We start from the raw sequence: 23,256 nt of genomic DNA on the forward strand, positions 1-23,256 counted from the left end.
CCCACCACACAGCTCCACCGATGCACCCACCACACAGCTCCACCGATGCACCCATCACACAGTTCCACCGATGCACCCAGCACACAGCTCTACAGATGCACCCACCACACAGCTCCACAGATGCACCCACCACACAGCTCCACATATGCACCCACCACACAGCTCCACCTACACAACTCCACCGATGGACCCACCACACAGCTCCACCGATGGACCCACCACACAGCTCCACCGATGGACCCACCACACAGCTCCACCGATGCACCCACCACACAGCTCCACCGATGCACCCACCACACAGCTCCACAGATGCACCCACCACACAGCTCCACCGATGCACCCACCACATAGCTCCACAGATGCACCCACCACATAGCTCCACCGATGCACCCACCACACAGCTCCACCCACCACACAGCTCCACAGATGCACCCACCACACAGCTCCACAGATGCACCCACCACCACCCATGCACCCACCACACAGCTCCACTGATGCACCAACCACCCAGCTCCACCGATGCACCCACCACACAGCTTCACCGACACAGCTCCACCGATGCACCCACAACACAGCTCCACTGATGCAACCACCACACAGCTCCACCGACACAGCTCCACCGATGCACCCACCACACAGCTCCACTGATGCAACCACCTCACAGCTCCACTGATGCAACCACCTCACAGCTCCACCGACGCACCCACCACAGAGCTCCACAGATGACCCCACCACACAGCTCCACTGATGCACCCAAGACACAGCTCCACCGAGGTACCCACCACACAGCTCCACCGAGGCACCCACCACACAGCTCCACCTATGCACCCACCACACAGCTCCACCGAGGCACCCACCACACAGCTCAACAGATGCACCCACCACACAGCTCAACAGATGCACCCACCACACAGCTCCAGCGATGCAGCCACCACACAGCTCCACCGACACAGCTCCACCAATGCATCCACCACTCAGCTCCACCGATGCACCCACCACACAGCTCCACCGAGGCACCCACCACACAGCTCCACCAATGCACCCACCACACAGCTCCACCGATGCACCCACCACTCAGCTCCACTGATGCACACAGCTCCACCGATGCACCCACCACACAGCTCCACAGATGCACCCACCACCCAGCTCCACTGATGCACCCACCACACAGCTCCACTGATGCACCCACCACACAGCTCCACTGATGCACCCACCACACAGCTCCACTGATGCACCCACCACCCAGCTCCACCGATGCACCCACCACACAGCTCCACCGACACAGCTCCACCGATGCACCCAAACACAGCTCCACATATGCACCCACCACCCAGCTCCACTGATGCACCCACCACACAGCTCCACCGATGCACCCACCACACAGCTCCACTGATGCACCCACCACACAGCTCCACTGATGCACCCACCACCCAGCTCCACCGATGCACCCACCACCCAGCTCCACCAATGCACCCACCACCCAGCTCCACTGATGCACCCACCACACAGCTCCACCGATGCACCCACCACACAGCTCCACTGATGCAACCACCACACAGCTCCACTGATGCAACCACCACACAGCTCCACCAACACAGCTCCACTGATGCACCCACCACACAGCTCCACTGATGTAACCACCACACAGCTCCACCGGCACAGCTCCACTGATGCACCCACCACAGAGCTCCACAGATGACCCCACCACACAGCTCCACTGATGCACCCAAGACACAGCTCCACCGAGGCACCCACCACACAGCTCCACCGAGGCACCCACCACACAGCTCCACCGATACACCCACCACACAGCTCCACCGATACACCCACCACACAGCTCCACCTATGCACCCACCACACAGCTCCACCTATGCACCCACCACACAGCTCAACAGATGCACCCACCACACAGCTCCACAGAGGCACCCACCACACAGCTCCACAGAGGCACCCACCAGACAGCTCCACCGAAGCACACAGCTCCACCGATGCACCCACCACACAGCTCCACCGATGCACCCACCACACAGCTCCACCGATGCACCCACCACACAGCTCAACCGAGGCACCCACCACACAGCTCCACAGAGGCACACACCATACAGCTCCACCGAGGCACCCACCATACAGCTCCACCGAGGCACCCACCACACAGCTCCACCAATGCACCCACCACACAGCTCCACCGATGAACCCCCACACAGCTCCACCGATGCACCCACCACACAGCTCCACAGATGCACCCACCACACAGCTCCACAGATGCACCCACCACACAGCTCCACAGATGCACCCACCACACAGCTGCACAGATGCACCCACCACACAGATCCGCCGATGCACCCACCACACAGCTCCACCGATGCACCCACCACACAGCTCCACCGAGGCACCCACTACACAGCTCCACCGAGGCACCCACCACCCAGCTCCACCAATGCACCCACCACACAGCTCCACCGACACAGCTCCACCGATGCACCCACCACACAGCTCCACTGATGCAACCACCACACAGCTCCACCGACACAGCTCCACCGATGCACCCACCACACAGCTCCACTGATGCAACCACCACACAGCTCCACCGACACAGCTCCACTTGTGTCCACCGATGCACCCACCACACAGCTCCACTGATGCACCCACCACGGAGCTCCACAGATGCCCCCACCACACAGCTCCACCGAGGCACCCACCACACAGCTCCACCTATGCACCCACCACACAGCTCAACAGATGCACCCACCACACAGCTCCACAGATGCACCCACCACACAGCTCCACAGAGGCACCCACCACACAGCTCCACAGATGCACCCACCACACAGCTCAACCGATGCACCCACCACACAGCTCCACCTATGCACCCACCACACAGCTCCACCGATGCACCCACCACACAGCTCCACCGAGGCACCCACCACACAGCTCCATCGAGGCACCCACCACACAGCTCCACAGATGCACCCACCACACAGCTCCACAGATGCACCCACCACCCAGCTCCACCGATGCACCCACCACCCAGCTCCACAGATGCACCCACCACACAGCTCCACAGATGCACCCACCACACAGCTCCACGGATGCACCTACCACACAGCTCCACGGATGCACCCACCACACAGCTCCACGGATGCACCCACCACCCAGCTCCACCGATGCACCCACCACACAGCTCAACCTACACAGCTCCACCATTGCACCCACCACCCAGCTCCACCGATGCACCCACCACACAGCTCCACCGACACAGCTCCACCGATGCACCCACCACACAGCTCCACAGATGCACCCACCACACAGCTCCACAGATGCCCCCACCACACAGCTCTACCGAATCACCCACTACACAGCTCCTATGATGCACCCAGCTCCACCAATGCACCCACCACACAGCTCCACCGACACAGCTCCACTGATGCACCCACCACACAGCTCCACTGATGCACCCACCTCACAGCTCCACCAATGCACCCACCACACAGCTCCACTGATGCACCCACCTCCACCGATGCACCCACCACACAGCTCAACCTACACAGCTCCACCATTGCACCCACCACCCAGCTCCACCGATGCACCCACCACACAGCTCCACCGACACAGCTCCGCCGAGGCACCCACCACACAGCTCCACCGATGCACCCACCACACAGCTCCACTGATGCACCAACTAAGCTCCACCAATGCACCCACTAAGCTCCACCGATGCACCCACCACACAGTTCCACCGATGCACCCACTACACAGCTCCACCAATGCTCCAACTAAGCTCCACCAATGCACCCACTAAGCTCCACCGATGCACCCACCACACAGCTCCACCGAAGCACCCACCACACAGCTCCACCGAAGCACCCACCACACTGCTCCACCAATGCACCCACCACACAGCTCCACCACTGCACCCACCACACAGCTCCACCGATGCACCCACCACATAGCTCCACCTACACAGCTCCACCGATGCACCCACCACACAGCTCCACCAATGCACCCACCACACAGCTCCTCCGAGGCATCCACCACACAACTCCACCGAGGCACCCACCACACAGCTCCACCGATGCAGCCACCACACAGCTCCACCGACACAGCTCCACCGATGCACCCACCACCCAGCTCCACCGATGCACCCACCACACAGCTCCACCGACACAGCTCCACCTATGCACCCACCACACAGCTCCACCGATGCACCCACCACACAGCTCCACGGAGGCACCCACCATACAGCTCCACCAAGGCACCCACCACAAAGCTCCACGGATGCACCCACCACAAAGCTCCACGGATGCACCCACCACACAGCTCCACCGAGGCACCCACCACAGCTCCACAGATGCACCCACCACACAGCTCCACAGATGCACCCACCACACAGCTCCACAGATGCACCCACCACACAGCTCCACAGATGCACCCACCACACAGCTCCACCGAAGCACCCACCACACAGCTCCACCGAAGCACCCACCACACAGCTCCACCGAAGCACCCACCACACAGCTCCACCGAAGCACCCACCACACAGCTCCACCGAAGCACCCACCACACAGCTCCTCCGATGCAACCACCACACAGCTCCGCCGATGCACCCACCACACAGCTCCACCGATGCTCCAACTAAGTTCCACCAATGCACCCACCAAACAGCTCCACCAACGCACCCACTAAGCTCCACCGAATCACACACCACTCAGCGCAACCACAGCATCACTCAGCACCACCACAGCATCACTCAGCGCAACCAAAGCATCACTCAGCGCAACCCCAGCATCATTCAGCGCAACCACAGCATCACTGGTTCAAATATGTTCTTTCAATGTTTCAAGCCGTTTTCAAGCTTTCACGCTTTATTACAAATCACAAAAACATGTTAATATTTCACTTCTGTTCTTGGATCGTCACAATAAAAGACACTGAGCATAATCTTCACAAAAGTTATTGACAAATGTTTAAGCTATTGCCATTACAAATTAAATAAATTATTAAAGTATTAATTATTTAAAAAAATTAAAAGCCATTGTTATTTGTAATCTCAATACATCTAAGTCACGTAAATACAAAACATGTTGCATTACAAATGCTATAGGTGTCACATTTGCTAAAGATATAACTATTGGCATTGTAAATGACAAAGCTATTAATTTAGCTATTTAAAAAAATAACACATAAATAAAAAAAATGTAATTTATAAGACCAATAGCTCAAACTTTCCTAATGCGAGCCCTATTGCATTTCCAATGCTTGTTGTTTCCTAGCCCCCTCCCCTTTATTACTATGTGTCATCCCATCCTGTTTACTGCTATACGAAGTTGTCACGTCTGACTCTTGGATGACGTTTATCCATGCTGTACATTTCTGTTCCTTACTTAATAATCAACTGCAACACAAAAAAGATCACGTATTCAGTTTTTTTAAATGTGCATGTAACCTATTATGTTTGTTTTTCTTCTATCTAGGGCATCAGCTCCGTGACTGCCATCACAGCCTTATATTACTATTCTCGGAAAATTCCGCTTCCTCCCAGAGCGAAGATGGCATTGACCGCACTACTTGGTGTTGCTTATCTGCAGGTACTACTGTGACTTAACACCCAAAACAGCATTTCCATTTTTAAGTTGCTCTCACTTGCTACTTACAGCCTCTCAAGTGTGTGGCCATGTGCTGCCCTGTCTTTTATCCTTTCCTCTTGCACAGATGCCAACATTTTATAACTATTCTTTTCTCTATTCTGTGAATAATTTTGATTTTGCTTAGCCAAGAGCTTTCCCTGCTCACCACTCCATTTACTGTCTACGTATAGGCTGTTGGCTAATAATATCAGGAATTTGAGGCTAATTTCCATACCTCCAGTATTGGTATACCGCTTTTAGTGCATTGAGTAGATCAGGCAAGAAGGCCAAGGATCCTCAGGATGGTGCATTGCCTAGGTTCCATTCAGGCCTGAACCAACAACTAGCTTGCTTACCTGTCCCGTTTGAGCTTTTGATGGAGATTGCTGCTGCAGGGCCTGATCGTAGCACACTCCTCCCTGTTAAGCTGCCTTTCTCCTATGTCCATTCATTTACACTTATGGGCCGCAAGTAATCCCACACTTTTCTTCCCCACCAAGTTGGAAAACGCCTCATCCAAACTCTATTGGTCTTCAGTATTGACCATGTTAATGGTCCCAACCACATCCTTTCTGCCATAATTTCTGAAGAACTCTAGATTGTGATGTACCAAATTGGCAGAAAAAAATATTTGACTTTAAAATCGTGGACCACGGCCACTCATTCCTGATCAAGCTTTACATTTTACAAATTTTGGTGAGGATCCACTTTGAAGTTTTGTGCGTCACCCAACGAGTCTTTTGGAAGGAAAGATCAACTATTCCTTCAAATAAATTTTCAGAAGAATATCCTCAAATGGACGTTAAAATCAGGAACACCAAATTTCCTTGAACTACCCAGAACAAGGAGCAATTGGTGTGCAAGTCAATACGATTGGACCTATACTCTGGAACATTCTACCTGATCCGTCTTAAGGAATTGGACGTAGCCTCTCGTTACCAAAGAAAACCAAGACTCTAGTTATTCAAAATGTTTTCCTCCGAGATCTAAAGCCCATCTCACACACAAAAATATTAATAGATAAACCAAACTGTACTTCTTCCAGTAGCCCAATCCTATTTACCATACGCATTCTGTAGCTGAAGTTGCAGTTTAAAGCTAATTACAAAACGTTCCAACTGCAATCTACAGCTCTGACTTAGGGTTTATTAGGATTCCCTCCCCCCCTCCCCTAAAGACTGACCAGCAGAGGATGTGCTGGAGAAGAAACTGATATTGTTTCAAAGCATAAAAGATACCAGCACTGGAGAAGTTGAGATAACAAGGCTGTTTGTTTTCTTTCTTTTTCTGCCTCCCAGAAAAGACAAGAAAATTAAATGCAGTTCTTTCCAGCCTAACTAAAAACCAAACACTGATACAGGACTTAATGGCACATGGTGGTCATTGTTACAGATTAAACCAAAAGGGTATGTATACCGACACTGCTGTCTTTGGCCACAGCAGAATAGCTACACTCTTCATGTATAAAAGGACTATCATTCAAATATATCCGACAAATCTGGAGTTACGGTAGGATTAAATCCACTAGGTGATTGCCCTCTGGTGAAGTGTTCGACTGAAAGAGAATTAGTTTCAAACTTTTGAAAATGGATATTGCTAAGCTACAAAAGTGGGTAGCCCTCTTAATCACTGGCAGGTAAGATCTGCGCTGCCTTGACTATCTCCTCCTGCATTATAGAAACTGGAGTGGAGATAATATAAGTAGTAGACTGGAATAAAATACCATGTCTGTGAAAAACTGGAAACTGGAAATAAAAGTCCAAAGATACCAAACAGACCAGAATGGAAATACATGATGCAGAAATGGAATTAGAATTACAGAAGAAGCACAAACTGAATCTTCTAAAGTGATAAAGTGTGCAGTGATTTGACAAGTGAAGTTTTGATGCCCTGAATAACCCAAGAAGGCCCCCTTTTCTAGTGGAAGTAGAATATTTGACCTGGAATTAGTTAAACAAAAAGGAAGTGGAATGACTCCCATCTTAGTACTGGGAGGTGGCAATGGATCCATTTATGTTGGCTGAATTCCCAAAGTTACATTTCTGGTCTGGATTATTTTATTTTTATTTATTATTGAGGCCAGGAATGGATTGCTTGGAGCTAAACCGTGACATAAGGAAAGAATAGATTTGTATTTGACATTTTGTGTTCCCCTTCCACCCAATGTCTGCAAAGACCACCTGAACCTGCCTAACTCTTCAATAGTGCTGCGCAGGAGCAATGTCAAGCAAGGCGGCTAGCACAGAGATATATATGACAACCCAGGACGGCATCTGCTCTGCTTTGCTGGCAGGTGGTCTCCATCAGTTCTGAAAGACCAGGAACATGGCGGCAAAACAGTTAAGTAATGGAGTTGGGTGACGGTTTGAACTTAAGACAGCAATACCAACTTCTGACCGGCTGAGGCTAGAGTTACTGTGTTGCAGTTATATAGCTTCAGACAGGAAAGCGTCTGAACTAAAACGTTTGTCGCATGTGAGCTAATTTATAAGTGCGTGCTCCGAAGTTATAGCTATCTTGCAGTTGTGTGGCAGAGGCCCCTGCCATGTGAGCATTTAACCTGGAGTCCTTACGTGAAGAAGACCAGTGATGATAAAATTATGACGGCGCTGATCCTAGCTAGGCAAACCTACAACTGAGATCCTGAGCTACTTCGAATACTTTAAGCAGGTAATTGACGCACAGAACTCTGTCAGCAGGAGCTTATCAAGCTAGCATATTTATTTGTTAAGTACAGTAAAGCAATATACATTATCAGGAGATATTCAAGAACATGCTTTATGTTGATTGGGAATGAACATAGACTTGTGGTCCAAGGACCACTGGGGGTGGTCCGCGACGGCTTAGAAAATGAAAGAATGTTAACAGATTAATAAAGTGTATATAAATAAAGAAGTAAAATTGAAACATTTTAAACGTTCTGTAAAGGTGAAGGAACTTGAAAATGGGAGTTAAAATGAAGTTGGTATCCACTGACCGATTTGTAGGGCATCAAAAAGCTCCAACATTTCCATTAAAATTTGAATATACATATATATATATATATATTTATATATATTCAATTTGTCCTAAGATTGAGGCACCGCACATCAGCGTTGAAACACCTTTTAGTCACTCAGGTGCCAAAGGAAATTCGGCATTGACATGCAGCAATGTTCAAATGTCCAACGCGTTTTGGGCTTGCTGAGCCCTTGGTCTCTGGTTTGGCTGGTAGGCAGCTGAGTGATTTCGCACCTTATTTGCAGTGCTTCAATTAAGTTCAGCCTCAGCCTTGTGGTGCCTCAATCTTAGGGCAGCATCAAATGGAATATATATATATATATATATATATATATATATATATATATATATATATATATATATATATATATATATATATATATATATATATATATATATATATATATATATATATATATATATATATATATATATATATATATATGATCAAGGCCTCTGAGCAGGCAGAAACGTCATGCTGGCAAGGTGCGCTTTGTTTGAAATAAATCTTTAACTGCTCACCTGCAACCTCTGGGTCAACCACTCTTATCTGGTCTTCGTACCGTCCCTGGGACAGGGGGCTCGGCGATTTGGACTGAGTTTATATATATATATATATATATATATATATATATATATATATATTACCTACTGGCGGTCGCCAGTAGGTAGTTATAGTTAGGATTTTTTTCAATGTTAAATCTCAAAATTCTATTTGGAATTACTTTGGCACCGGTTGACGAATCTGCCTGAAAATTTCCTGAAAATGGCCTCGTCGAGCTCCGGTCCTTCCTTGAAAGTTTGGGGGGGATACGTCAAGCGGGGGCCGAGATAAAAGGGGGGTCCCAAAACGCGTTTTCCCCATGTAAATTTCCATAGGGCGGTCGATTTCACTTTTACCCCGAACGGCTGAATGGATTTCCAGCAAACTTGGCAAAATTGAAGGGACTGGTAGCCCGATGTGCCTTTGCTATGTCTCAAGATGTGTGCTGCAGTGGATTTTGAGTAATTTACGTTCAAAAAAATATATATATCTATAGGCGCTCTCCGGTGCGCGCACCGGAGTGCGCTCCTGGCGCGACACGCGACTTGTGCGCAGAAAGCTGATTGGCTCTTGGGTGTCTGTAAACATTCTAAACAGTCTGGAGCGGCCGCCATCTTGTGTCTCGGTAAAATCGAGACACAAGGGGTTTGAAAAAAAAGGGGCAAATGACCATAAGGGGGAAGAGTAGACCCCCTCTGACCCCCTAGGTTTGATGTTGGGGCTAAAATAGGGTCCTGCGGGGCATTACATTTTTTATTTTTTTTTTCGTTTTGCGCGGGGGAAGCGCATGGTACGCGCACCGGCGAAGCACGGGGAAAATCCAGGACCATATTTATGAAGGCCTTGCGCTGCCAGTTTTGCGCCGCCTGTGCGTCAATTTTTGTGACGCACCAGCGGTGTAAAAAAATGCGCATTGTTACGCAATATTTAAAAAGTGACGCATCTATCTAGATGCGTCACTTTTTAAATATAGTGCAACGAGGCACATTTTTTTTACACTGCTGGTGCGATGCGTCACTTTTCTGTGCGCACTCCTTATGACATTCCAGATGTCATATTTAATGTATGACGAATCATGTTGCAAGGAGTTACAGATACATCAGTATTTCTGACATATCTGGAAACATAAAAGTGACGCGAGGCAGGCGCAAGATTTTGACGCAACAGCATCCTAAAAGTGACGCAGAGAAATCTTATAGATTTCAGTACGTCGTTATTACCAAGCTTTTTGCGGGGGAATGCCCCCTCTGCATACATTATACCTGACGCAGATATAATGTGGCGCAGAGTTTTAAAAAGTGACCCATGTACCTGTACCTTTTAGGATGCTGTTGCGTCCTTTAAATATAGTGCAACGAGGCACATTTTTTTACACTGCTGGTGCGATGCGTCACTTTTCTGTGCGCACTCCTTATGACATTCCAGATGTGTCATATTTAATGTATGACGAATCATGTTGCAAGGAGTTACAGATACGTCAGTATTTCTGACATATCTGTAAACATGAAAGTGACGCGAGGCAGGCGCAAGATTTTGACGCAACAGCATCCTAAAAGTGACGCAGAGAAATCTTATAGATTTCAGTACGTCGTTATTACCAAGCTTTTTGCGAGGGATTGCCCCCTCTGCATACATTATACCTGATGCAGATATAATGTGGCGCAGAGTTTTAAAAAGTGACCCATGTACCTAGATGCGTCACTTTTTAAAAATAGCGTCAGGTATAATGCATGCAGAGGGGGTGTTCCCCCGCAAAAAGCTTGGTAATAACGACGCAGTGCGTCACTTTTAGGATGCTGTTGCGTCAAAATCTTGCGCCTGCTTCACAGCAGACCTTTCACATGGTGCTTTTTCCATGTGAAAGGACACATTACTGGAGTTGCGTCACTTTTGTGACGCACTCCAGCAATGCGTTACTTTTGTGTTTACAGATACGTCAGAAATACTGACATATCTGTAACTCCTTGCGAATTGATTAGTCATATATTAAATATGACATATCTGGAATGTCATAAGGAGTGCGACCAGAAAAGTGACGCATCGCTGTTTTCACGTAGCGATGCGTCACTTTTCAGAAATGAGGCCTCCAGTTTATTCACTGTGTCATAACTTTCTTTTCTAACACTCACCTTCTTTCATTCCTCCTACTTCACTTCCTTTCACCTCTCATACCTTTCTGTTCTTTCTTACTCATTCTCCTTTCAATTATCAATGCACTATATTTCACTTACTCTTCATTTTTTTAAGAATATAGCTCTTTGATGAGAATTGGAGGTAGTTCTGAAAAGAACTTTTGGTTTTCTTCTTTTAACTGAACAGGAACAAAAACAGGGAATGGAAACTGCTCAACAGGAGCAAAAAGAAAACAAAAAAATTAGGGGTGGGAAGGGCAGCGATGGTTCTCCAATGCTCGAACCATGAGCTGGACACTTTGCTCCCCATAGGTGAAGAGTTAATTGCAGTATCTGCGACGACCCCATGGTTAAATGCAGGTTGTATGTTTGGCACCTGCTCCTGCGATTGCTCTCTCCCAGAAGAAGTTGCTCCTCCGGTTGATGTAGAGGCCCCATCTCTGGGAACCTCTTGTGCCAGAGCCCTGACACTTTCCCGGGCAAAATTCTGGGGGTGCCTCCTCTCCACATGTCGGATCATGGTAAAGTTCCCAAAAGAGTACTTTTTTTGGGGGTTACCCCGTGACAGGACCTGTTTGCAGATCCTACACTCCACTTTTGGTGCATTCACCTTCTTCTGGTCTGCTGGAAACTTAAAAAATTTCCAAATGAAATGTTCCTTCACCTTTGGGGTAGGAGGCTCTTCATTGATGAACTCAGGTTCATCCTCACTGCTGGATTCTCTGGCAGCCATGGTAATTCACAAAAGATCCAGGTGCAAAAAACAGGTCTTTCAGTCACAAAAGTGAAAGAAGAAGTGAAGGAAATGGGTGGGGATTTCATTCATTGTAAAAAAAACTGTTAGCAACCAATGAAAAGTGTTATTTTAGGGTCACATGACCCGACGCGTTTACGCTGCGCGCTCCGGAGCACTTCCGGGTGCGTTTACGCAGCGCGATCGTATGCGCTTCCGGGGCGCAAACGTGGCGCGATCGTAGGCGCTTTTGCGTGCGTTTACGCGGCGCGAACGTAGGCGCATCCGAGGGCACTTACGTTGCGCGCCGAAGTGACGTCATCAAACTTTTACAGAAATGCATAATCATTTTCCTTATTAAAAAAAACTAATTTTATTTGTATGGTACGAAATGTTTTGCATTATTATTAACTTTTCATTCATATTTTTTTCACGAACGACAGTAGCGCTCTGGATGCGCTTTCAGGTGAGCTCACGGAAAAGCTTACCGGAGAGCTTAGCTGAAAGCTTCCCGGAGCGCGCACCCAGAGCGCAAAAGAAAAAAATTATATTAAAAAAATGAATACTTAAAAAAAAACAGCAAATTGTAAAAAAAAAAAAGGGTTAGAAACTCGATATACAAAGGAATTAGCATTTAAAAAACCTATGAAATTCACTGAAAAAACCATAGGTTTCACACCAGTTATAGTTAGGAATTAGCATTTAAAAAACCTATCAAATTCACTGAAAAAACCATAGGTTTAACACCAGTTATAGTTAGCTGGAAATTTTACTGATATAAAACCATTGAAATTCCCACGTTATAGTTAGTTGGACTCACTATAACTTGCACGTGTAATGCACTGCTGATGACATCACATATTACATCACTCATGACATGGTCAGTGACATCACTCATGACATCACTGATGACAGAGACTGACCTACTTTCACTCGCTAATATATGTATTCACTAAGATACACTTAATAAGGCAGATATCCAATTATTTTTTTTAAAAAAACATCCATTAAGACAATAATTTAAACAAATATTCTTCCATCGACCTTAACATACATATATAAAACATATTTATTTATCTGAAAGACACACATTCACTGGATGGTGTCATCAGTGCATTACACGTGCAAGTTATAGTGAGTCCAACTAACTATAACGTGGGAATTTCAATGGTTTTATATCAGTAAAATTTCCAGCTAACTATAACTGGTGTTAAACCTATGGTTTTTTCAGTGAATTTGATAGGTTTTTTAAATGCTAATTCCTAACTATAACTGGTGTGAAACCTATGGTTTTTTCAGTGAATATATATATATATATATATATATATATATATATATATTATATACATTTTTATATTGGTTTGTGAATTCAATAAAATATGACGTCATTTTTGTATTTGTTTGTTGAATGCTTATTTCTGCACTTTTGTGTATACTTTTGCAGTTCAAATCATTGAAATTGCTAAGCCAGGGTCCCTTGATTCCAATAATTACTCCATGGGGGTCCCCGAATTGCTGTAATTATTAAGTGGGACTCTACAGAAGTCAAAAGGTTCAGAACCATTGATGTAATTTATCTCTCACATTCCTAGTTTAAGACACAACATATTTTCACCAGTGCTTAATTTGAGCCTGTGGTTTCCGGTGCAGAGCACCGGCACTTAGTTGTCAACAATGGCGCTTGTGACAGTCTGCCACAAGGTGACCACAACAACAGTCCATTATTAATTCAATATACATTAAAATTACTATTACCTGCTACCCAAGCCATTCTTATAGCTTTGGGGGCCTGGCTGATGTGTCACACTTGTAGGAGTGTGATGGTTATTGGTTGTGTCTGTACTGTTATTGGCTGCACTGTCTGAGGCAATGTGTGGTGCATGCTGCAGTGTCCTTCTGACGAGAGCTTTTGCACTTTTCCTTTTTTTTTTTTTTTAATACAAATTAAGCACTGGTTTCCACTGAAGCAGTAGTTTACCACAACATTATATTGAAAGTCCCATATCTCAAACAAGTTAACTTCATGTAAATATTAAGGGTTCTTATTCTGATATCCGTTTCTTTCTTCACAGGTCACTCTGGGAATCTGCACTCTTCTCTTTTACGTTCCAACACCTCTTGCTGCCACCCATCAGTCTGGTTCCTTGGCCCTGCTCAGCATGGCACTTTGGCTCATGAATGAACTTCGACGTGTACCGAAATAATATCAACAGCTGGCTGTGGTTGCTTTCCTTAGATCATCCTGCTGAGAAAATTTACAGACAAGTCCATTGTTTTCAGTCTCTTGCAAGCATTTTTTATTTTGGTGGCATCAACTTATTGGCATAATGGATTGTTTTTACTACTGGAGCTTCCGAATATTTTACAGTCAGAGTAAAATGAACAAGACTGATTTTACTCTAAGGTGTACAAATGTATTTACTGAATGGTATAATAATATAAATTAAAAATGTCTCATTCTTTACAAAAATGAATTATACTCTTCCCTAACCTAGTACTACATTAAATGTATTTTGGATAGGCTGTCCTTTCTTATTGACGTATAGATTGTATTTCATTGTGTTTAAGTTTCAAACCAGGCTTAAAGAAGTTAACAGCTTACCATACAAGGAAGAGCAAGTATCCGTCTAGGAAAACAAAATTACGCTTGCATAATCTACACTAAGAAACGTAACCATGTCAATCAATCAATCCATCAACAGCATTTGTAATGTGGAATACAATCACCCCTAGTAGTATCTGGATGCTGTGTCTCAGTCGAAGAGCCAGGTCTTAAGTCTCTTTCTGAAGTCTGCCAGCAAGGGGGCTGGACAGAGCTGGATGGGGAAGGTCGTTCTAGGTCAAAGCAGCGATGAAGGAGAAGGAGCTGCCACTGCTGCGACAGATGCGGAGGATGTGTGTGAGAGCGAGTGAGGAAGAGCGCAGGGGTCTAGAGGGTTGGTGGATGTTCAGTCGATGGTTGATGTTGGCAGCACCTAGGACGTATATGGGCTTTGTAGGTGTATGTGAGGATCTTGAACCAGCATTTCTTCTGGATGGGGAGCCAGTGGAGGTGTCTCTGGTTGGGCAATGTGGGTACGTCTGGAGAGATCGAGGAAAATTCTGGCTAGGCCGTTCTGTATTTTCTGGAGTCTTCTAAGGAGCTGGGTGGAGATACCAGTGTAAAAGGCGTTGCCGTAGTTGAGGCAGCTGGTGACAAGGGTGTTGGTTGAGATCCATCTGTTGATCCTGCAAAGCATGCAAAGTGTGTGGAAGCAGAAGGAGGTGACTACGTTTGCCTGTTATTTCATAGTCCGTTAGCTGTCGAGGATGATGCTGGGGTCGCGCCCATTGTCATCGGTGTGGGTGTAGCTACTGTGCCAGGTGTTTCGCTATAAACACTCACCTGTGGCCTGGTTAAGATTATAGTTGTCAAGCTTTAGTAGTCTGGTCCTGAAGAATAGCTAGGTCCCTAACAATGTAGTGCTTCCTGGTAGGAGGTAATGAGGGAACAAAAAGTGTGGGTGATACTGTGAGAAGCAAAAGATGCTGGCGAAGAAACTGACTGTTAATTGAGCAAATATGTGTTTTGTTTTTATGTTTTCTTACTCTTGCAATGTCTTGTCATCGTGAAAATAGAGAAGAGTACCATTATGTTGGAGTCAAGTGGAGTTCGCCACCTCTTTTCTGCTGAGTGTTAAGGGAGTACTTTTTAGTGACCAATGTTTGGGTGAGCCTTGACATTTTCTGGGACTACAGAATAATTAATGTTTTGTACGGACTTAGACAGCAGCCATTTTAACTGTTCCAAACAGAGGCATAACTCACCCCCCAAATGTAGCAGATTGAGATGTGTGTGGGGGGCTTGTGTTTTGGCAGAGGTCAGTTCTATGTAAAATATAACATGTACATTGTTGTTTATCCCTCCTTTTACTTTGACCAGAGATGCTGGCCTCGAAATTGACACTCCTATATACAAATAGGGATAGTATGATGGAGCTTTGGGATGGAGTGGAAATTAAATAAAGGAACACAGAAAGAAGGGAGGAAGGACTAAGAGAAATATGGGGGGAATAGATGGAGAGATTGGTGGAATGGAAACAGGAAATATGGATAACTGACAAAGGCTGAAGAGAAGGATGGATGCTGAAAAAGTGCAAAAAAGACAAATGGCAAAAAGGATGGAAGAAATACAAGGAAAAATGGATAGTAGGATGAGAAGTAAGAAAGAAGAAAAGAGGAAATAATAATAAAGATGGAGTTTGCAGTTTGTGTCGTGCACTTTTACTCGGACCTGCGATTGCGGGACATTTAGCCTTTCCCCTCCTCGCTGCCCAGCTGTAAAGGCCTTTGCATAAGCCAATAGTGTTCTTCTCATCAACTCATTTTCTACTGATAATATTGCTCTATCTGGTAAAAAGGAAAACAACAGCAAGAAAACTGCGCTCAGGAAATAAAATCGCTCAGAGGGCCTGCATGAAAGCGAAGTCTATCCAAATGCACAATATGTTACGCCATTTAGGGGTCCTAAAAGGACTGACCTTGATCACCCGCTTTTTTTTGCTAAAATGGAAAAAGAAGGCAGCCCTCCAACAGATCCATGATTCTGTGGACTTTGCAAAAATCACAATGCTTGACGCTACGCCCCTGGTAGAATGCTCCCTCCCCTAGATAACTGCGACTCAGGTTAGGAACATTACACTGTTCAACAACAAAGGATGATGGCTATGTCAAGGGTGATTGCACATCTGTATTCTTTTCGCAGTCAGCTAAATATTTGTGTTATGATTTGAGAACAGCAAGTTTAATCTGGTTGGTGCTTTCGTGGTACACACACCCCATCACTGAGGGGGTAATAGCCAGCCTAGGAACAGATGCCCCTGGCAGGAAAGTTCATCAATGATAGGGACTGAGCCACACACAATAGTCCAGTGGTCACTTGTATTTCAACAGTGATATAATACTCCAAAGTCCGAGGTTATGCTGTGCGTTTTTTTTATTATTCTCAGTATTTTTTCACAGTTCTTTGGGAACAAAGTTTGACATCAAAGCAAGCAGTAGCCGACACGTTTCGTCGATGAACCGTTTTCATGGCTGCAAATAATATAAGTATATAAATTGTTGTTGTTGTATTTGTAATGTATTGTATTGTAATTGCATTTATATAGCGCTTACTCCCCTGACGATGCGTTAAAGCGCTTTTTCGGCGAGTAGCACGCTACTCCGGGACCCATAGAGTATTAGTGTTGAATTAGTATAGTGAAACATGCAAGTACATTTTAAGTGGTGGATAGGTTAGTCAGTTAATTGGATTTGGAATGATAGCAGAAGGATAGAGGAGGACAAAGGTTTGTATTTATACAGCGCTTGTTGGCGCACGCTATTCTGGAAGCCTATAAAGGATTAGTGGGGAATTAATATGGTGAAATATAAAGTAATTTCAGTGGTGGAAATTAGTCAGTTACTTGGAGTGAGAAGAATAGCAGAGGGATACAAGGGGAAGAAAGATTTGCATTCATATAGCACTTGTTCCCCTGATGGGTGTTGAAGTGCTTTTCTGGCAAGTAGCACGCCATTCTGGAACCCATAAAGGATTAGTGTTGAAAATTAGTATAGTATAAATTATGAAGAAATTTGAGTAGTGGATATGTTATTCAGTTATTTGGGTAGTATATTAGTATAGTTGAATATGGAATTTGAGAAGTGAACATGTTAGTCTGTTAATTTTAATTGAAAAGGATAGTGGAGGGAGAAAAGAGTGAAGAATTTTTTTTTAGGTCTTCGCAGTAGGAGGAGGCTTTTGGATGAGTAAAAAGGAGTTTTGGAGGGGAGGAGTCTGAGGGAAGAGTTTAGAAAGGTTTGTTTTAGGGGATAGGTATAGTAAAAAGAGGTGTCAGATGATGCAAGGAGGGGTAGAGTAGGAGAGAGTTTAGAAAGGGTTATTTTGGCGATCATAGTAGTGGTATGGGGTTTGGGATAAATGAGAGAGTGGATTTAGAGGATGTATTGATAGATGTATAGGTTTGAGTGATAGGGTAGTGCATTAGAAGGAGTAGTAGAAAGAAGTTTGAGATGAGTCAGAAGGTTGGGCTAGAAGATATATTGAGCGAAGTATAGGCTGAGAAATAGGGTAGTGCATTGGAAATGCTAAATTAGAAGAAAGTGATAAATATATAGATCCATAATTACATTGAAATTATATAGATACATAAAGGAGGTAAGTGTATGTAGAGAAAAGATATTGATAGAGGCACAGGATGAGGAATAGGGTAGTGCATTGGATATGCTTTTTCAGGAGAAAAGTAACAGACACACAGATCCAAGTACATGGACGGTACATAGATGCACAATGGAAGTATGTACATGTAGACCAAAGATTATTTTTATTTATTTATTATTATTTTTTCTCTTAACATATTATTTTACATGTTTATACAAAGTAATACACAAAGATAGGTACATATCTATAGTGAAAACAATTGCTTATATATTGTGGTGCATGCTGGTACATTACTCTGTGCATAGTGTTGTGCATGGTGTACATTTGGTGTGAGTGTGTTGATCTGTTTGTGGATGTGGATTGGGTGGGCTGGGTATTGCTAAATGAGAAAAAGGGCATAATTTCTGGCCCTAGTCCCGACCAGTCTCGAACAGGCTCAAACAGGCAACTGCCCTTGTCCTCTCCGCCCTTAACAGGCTCAAACAGGCAACTGCCCTTGTCCTCTCCGCCCTTAACATACTCAAACAGGCAACTGCCCTTGTCCTCGCCGCCCTTAGCCTCGCCGCCCGGGCTGAGACGTCCTAAGCCTGGCCTCTTATAGCCCTAGTGATCAGGTGACCCCTTCAGCCAATTGGAACCCTAGCCCTAACACTATTCAATCACAACACTAGCCCTAAAATCTAGAACCAATAGGAGACCAGGACCGTACAGCCAATATCTGAAAGAGACGCGTTAGTGATAGATTCCTTACCTTAGAATATCCCCAGACGTCAGACTGGATCCGGAAATGTTTGCGTAGCAGTACCCTTGCGCGTCGGTAGGCGTCGTCTGCGGCTCCGCGTCCGTCGTGGGCGCCGTGATAACGTCAGTTCTTTTTTCCGTGCCAGCAAGCGCAGATCTGGAAAAAGCAGTACTTCTAGTCACTTTTTGACTAACTTTTTGGATCATTTTGATCATCTTTTCGAAGTCGAACGACTCCGATCGGTGCCATAGGGATGCCTGGATTTAAGCACTGCGAGGATTGCGACCACACGACGTCGGTCACGGATCCTCACCGTCGGTGTCTACTCTGTCTCGGTGTCGACCACGACGACAAGACCTGCCCCGACTGCCGGGCCCTGTCTTCGAAAGCCAGGCGGGAGCGGTCCCGCAGGTGACTCGAACTCCGGCAGTCTGCCCCACGCCGCGAGAGGTCCCGGTCCCACGGGAGGTCGAGGGACAGGTCGCGGGGTCGGAACAACCTCAGCTCCTAGAGTCGGCACCACTCCTCCGGGTCGAAGTCGTCGTCAGGTAAGAAACACAAGAAGTCGAAGAGGCGTCATCGCTCTTCTGACTCCCCCCGACGCTCGCGCGACGCGTCCGGGGGTTCGGGTGGCACCGCCCACGTGGCTCCATCGGAGTCACGGGTGCCGCGTCCAGCTCCACACCCTCCAGTCCCTGGGCAAGACGCGACGCCGGAGGGTATCAAGCGCTTCCTCATTTCCATGAGGTCCCTCTCTCCTCCGACGGACTCCGCGGCGCCTTCGGGCCCAGCGGACCCGTCTGGAGCCCCTAGCGGGTTGGGGGCTTCGGCCTGACGCCGTCGAGTGCCGCCACCACCGCAGGGCCCCACGGTCCCGACGCCGCCGGCGCTTTCGGGCCCGGCGCCGCAGGACCCCACTGGATTTGGGTCGTCGCCGGTGGACCTTACGACCCCCCGGCGTCGGTCCGTCAGGTGTCACCTCCGGCGCCGTCCTCGGGCGGCGCCATCCCCGATGCCTCCCTCGCTCCGGTTCCAGCGTCGGAACGGCGCCGCTTTCGACGCCGCTTAGGGAGTTTAGCTTCTATGAACCGGCCTCATCGTTTGACGACCCTGACTATCAGGGGATGGGTGACTAGGAGTATTGGGAGGGGTCTGAGGACCCTCTGACCCGAGAGTGTCCGTCTCAAGAGGACTGGACAGGTGAACTTGGGGATGCCAGTGGTCTGGACACCTCACCAGACACTGGTTTTGTCTCACCTCCTACCGTGGCTACGGAGGAGGGGGCAACCTACAGTGTGGTGTTGATGAGGGCAGCCAAGGCCTTGGGCCTTGAGCTCCCCGTCGCAGCCGTGAGGACTAACCTCCTCACTGAGGTCCTTAAACCGCAGTCATGCTGGGCCGAGCCTCTGCTGCCGTTTAATGAGGCCTTGTCCGACGTTCTTTTGGGCAGTTGGTCCAGGCCCGCTACGGGTTCGCCCGTAGATAGGAACGTGGCCAGACGCCACTGCCCGGCCCCGGACGACCCATGTTTCCTGTCCACCCACCCCACCCCCGAGAGCCTGGTCATCCAGGCATCTAATTCCCAGACCGCATTCCCGCCGGCTCCGCCGGACAGGGAATCTAAGAGGTACGAGCAGTACGGTAAAAAGATCTTCTCCTCCCTTAGTCTGGGACTGCGGTCTTCCAACATCGCATGCCTCTTGGGCCGCTACACCCACTCTCTGGGATACTCGGCCAAGACCTTGTGGAGGGCCGGGATGCAGCCAAATATTCTATCCGGTGTGGGCTGCATACCATCGACTCACTAGATAGAGCGATGGCAACACGGTGGCGATTAGACGCCATGCCTGGTTGAGGTCCGCCAACTTTTCGGCCGATGTCCAAAACACACTGATGGACATGCTGTTTGATGGCCATCGCCTTTTTGGCGACAAGGCAGACCATGCGCTTGAGCGCTTTAAGGACTCCAGGGCTACGGCCAAGTCCTTGGGCCTCTTGGCACCGAGCCACCAAACGGGTGCCTTTCGCTCCTTTCGTGGCCAAGGAAGGGGCGCCCCCACACGTGCTGCCAGCCACACGCCGTAGACTAACATCAAGCGCGGTGGCGGCTGTGGAAATCACCGTGGAGGCGGTCGGGGACAACGGTGAGGCCAGTCCACACCCTCCCCCGCAGCATCCGCCTCTAAACCCTCCTAGTCCGTGCTTTTCGGCCCACGTGACGCCAGTGGGGGGTCAGGGTTCGCCATCACCACTCTCACTGGCGCACTGTCACTTCGGACAGGTGGGTGCTTCAGATCGTCCGAAGGGGCTGCTCCCTCCCCTTCGAGACGACCCCTCAAGCCATGCCACCGCAACACCACCGCGTATCGGGCGATCATTTGCACCTTCTGTAGGAGGAAGTTTCGGCCCTCTTGGCCAAGGGGGACATCGAGCGCGTTCCTGGGCCAGAAGTAGGACGTGGTTGCTACTCCCACTACTGTCTGGTACCCAAGAAGGGCAAAGGGTGCCTACGCCCTATCTTGGACCTACGGAACGTCAACGGCTTCCTCCGGAAGAAGTTCAAGATGCTGACTCTGGCTCAGGTCCCAGGAGACTGGATGGTAGCGTTGGACTTGCAAGACGCTTATTTCCACATCCCCGTCCTGCCGGCCCACCGGCGTTACCTGCGGTTGACGGTAGACCACGAGCACTTTCAGTTTACCGTGCTCCCCTTCGGCCTTACAAGCGCCCCACGGGTGTTCAGGAAGGTGATGGCGGTGGTCGCAGCTCATCTGCGCAGGTTAGGGGTTTCAGTCTTCCCCTACCTCGACGACTGGTTGTTGAAGGCGGGCTCGCCCCAGACAGTCGTCAGCCACCTCCAGACGACGGCAGACCTCTTGCACCAGCTGGGGTTCTCCATCAATGTGCCGAAGTCACACCTGTGCCCCTCTCCGAAGCTCCTTTTCATCGGAGCGGTTCTCAACTTGGCGCAGTTTCGGGTTTACCCACCCGAAAAGCGGGTTCGGGATATACAGGCTCTGATTCCGATCTTTCAGCCTTTATCCGAGTCTCGGTCAAGTTGACTCTGGGGCTGATGGCTTCCTGCATCCTTCTGGTGCATCACGCCCGTTGGAGGATGCGGGCTCTGCAGTGGGACCTGAAGTTTCAGTGGGCCCAGCATCAGGGCAACCTGTCCGACCATGTCCTGATCTCAGAGGGCACTGCGAGACAGCTGCAGTGGTGGGTCAGCGGCAGATCCCTCTCCCTTCCCCAACCGGAGCACGTAGTTGTGACGGACGCGTCCCTCCAGGGCTGGGGAGGCCACATAGGAGTTGGAGATCAGAGGCCTCTGGTCTCCGGCGGAGTCCCGGCTCCATATCAACCTTTTGGAGCTGCTGGGCGATTCGTCTAGCACGGAAGGCATTCCTCCCCTCTGTCCGAGGGAGTGTAGTGCATGTTGTTCACTGACAACACCACCGCCATGTGGTATGTTAGGGTAGTCCTCTCTCTATGACCATGCAGTCACATCACATGACCTACCTGGTAGGGGGTTAAAAGCTGTGCACGCCCCTGTGTCCTTGCTTGGTTTCGATCTGGCGGTGGGTTCCGCTTCCAGGTCTGGCTCTTGTTTATACAGCGCTTCTTTGGTCCCCTGGTAACTCACGAGCTTGTGGGTATAGCGTCGGTTCTTTCCCTGTCATTTTTTCCGTTCTGTTTCGGTCCTGCCCCCTTCCCGTTCACGTCCCCTCCGTTTTTAACTTGTCGTGGACTCGTGACTGCTGGCACCTTTCGTGTGTCGAGGTGTGCTGGGATATCGGGGCTCCGATACCCTTGTTTCTATTCCCTTTCTCAGCCCCTGCCCTGGACTTGCATCACGTTAACGCAGCCCCCAGACGGCATTCCGAGGAGCTTTGTTAGGCTGCGCGACTGCTTCCGGATTGTCTTGCTGCCAGTCCTCGTTGTTGTTTGGGACATTGGATCGTTTTGGCGTCCAAGGAAGTTAGGGGATGGCGGCTGCCGTCTCCTGATTCTATTATTGATTCCTTTCAAGCTCCTGGGATGTTACGGGACTCTAGTACTCAAAAGGGGTTTTTTATGTCGGAGTATAAAGACTTTTTCCCCTATTCACCTTTTCCTTCCTGGAGACGACTCGTGGAGTGAGCTACTTCACTGTGTTTATTTGCTGGACACGTTTGTCTGTCTTACGAGGGACTGGAAGAACCTCCCCATTGGGACCCTCCTGCCATCAAGCATTGGTAAGAGTCGTGTTTGTCTTATATGTGGCGGCTTGGTCATAGACAGA

At 48.2% G+C, this 23,256-nt stretch overlaps 1 protein-coding gene across 1 annotated transcript in view; it reads left to right on the forward strand.

Annotated features, from left to right (window-relative positions):
* The window catches only part of COX15 (cytochrome c oxidase assembly factor COX15), a 64,467-nt gene extending 49,964 nt beyond the window's left edge, over nt 1-14,503 (forward strand). The window contains exons 8-9 of the mRNA XM_086922597.1: nt 5,472-5,585; nt 14,106-14,503. Of these exons, the coding sequence (XP_086778723.1) occupies nt 5,472-5,585; nt 14,106-14,237 (246 nt within the window). The 3' untranslated portion in view covers nt 14,238-14,503. The remainder of the gene's footprint in view (nt 1-5,471; nt 5,586-14,105) is intronic.
* Nucleotides 14,504-23,256: the final 8,753 nt, after the last annotated feature.

The sequence above is a fragment of the Lissotriton vulgaris genome, chromosome 5, assembly GCF_964263255.1.
Source record: "Lissotriton vulgaris chromosome 5, aLisVul1.2, whole genome shotgun sequence".
Classification (NCBI taxonomy): Eukaryota; Metazoa; Chordata; class Amphibia; order Caudata; family Salamandridae; genus Lissotriton; species Lissotriton vulgaris.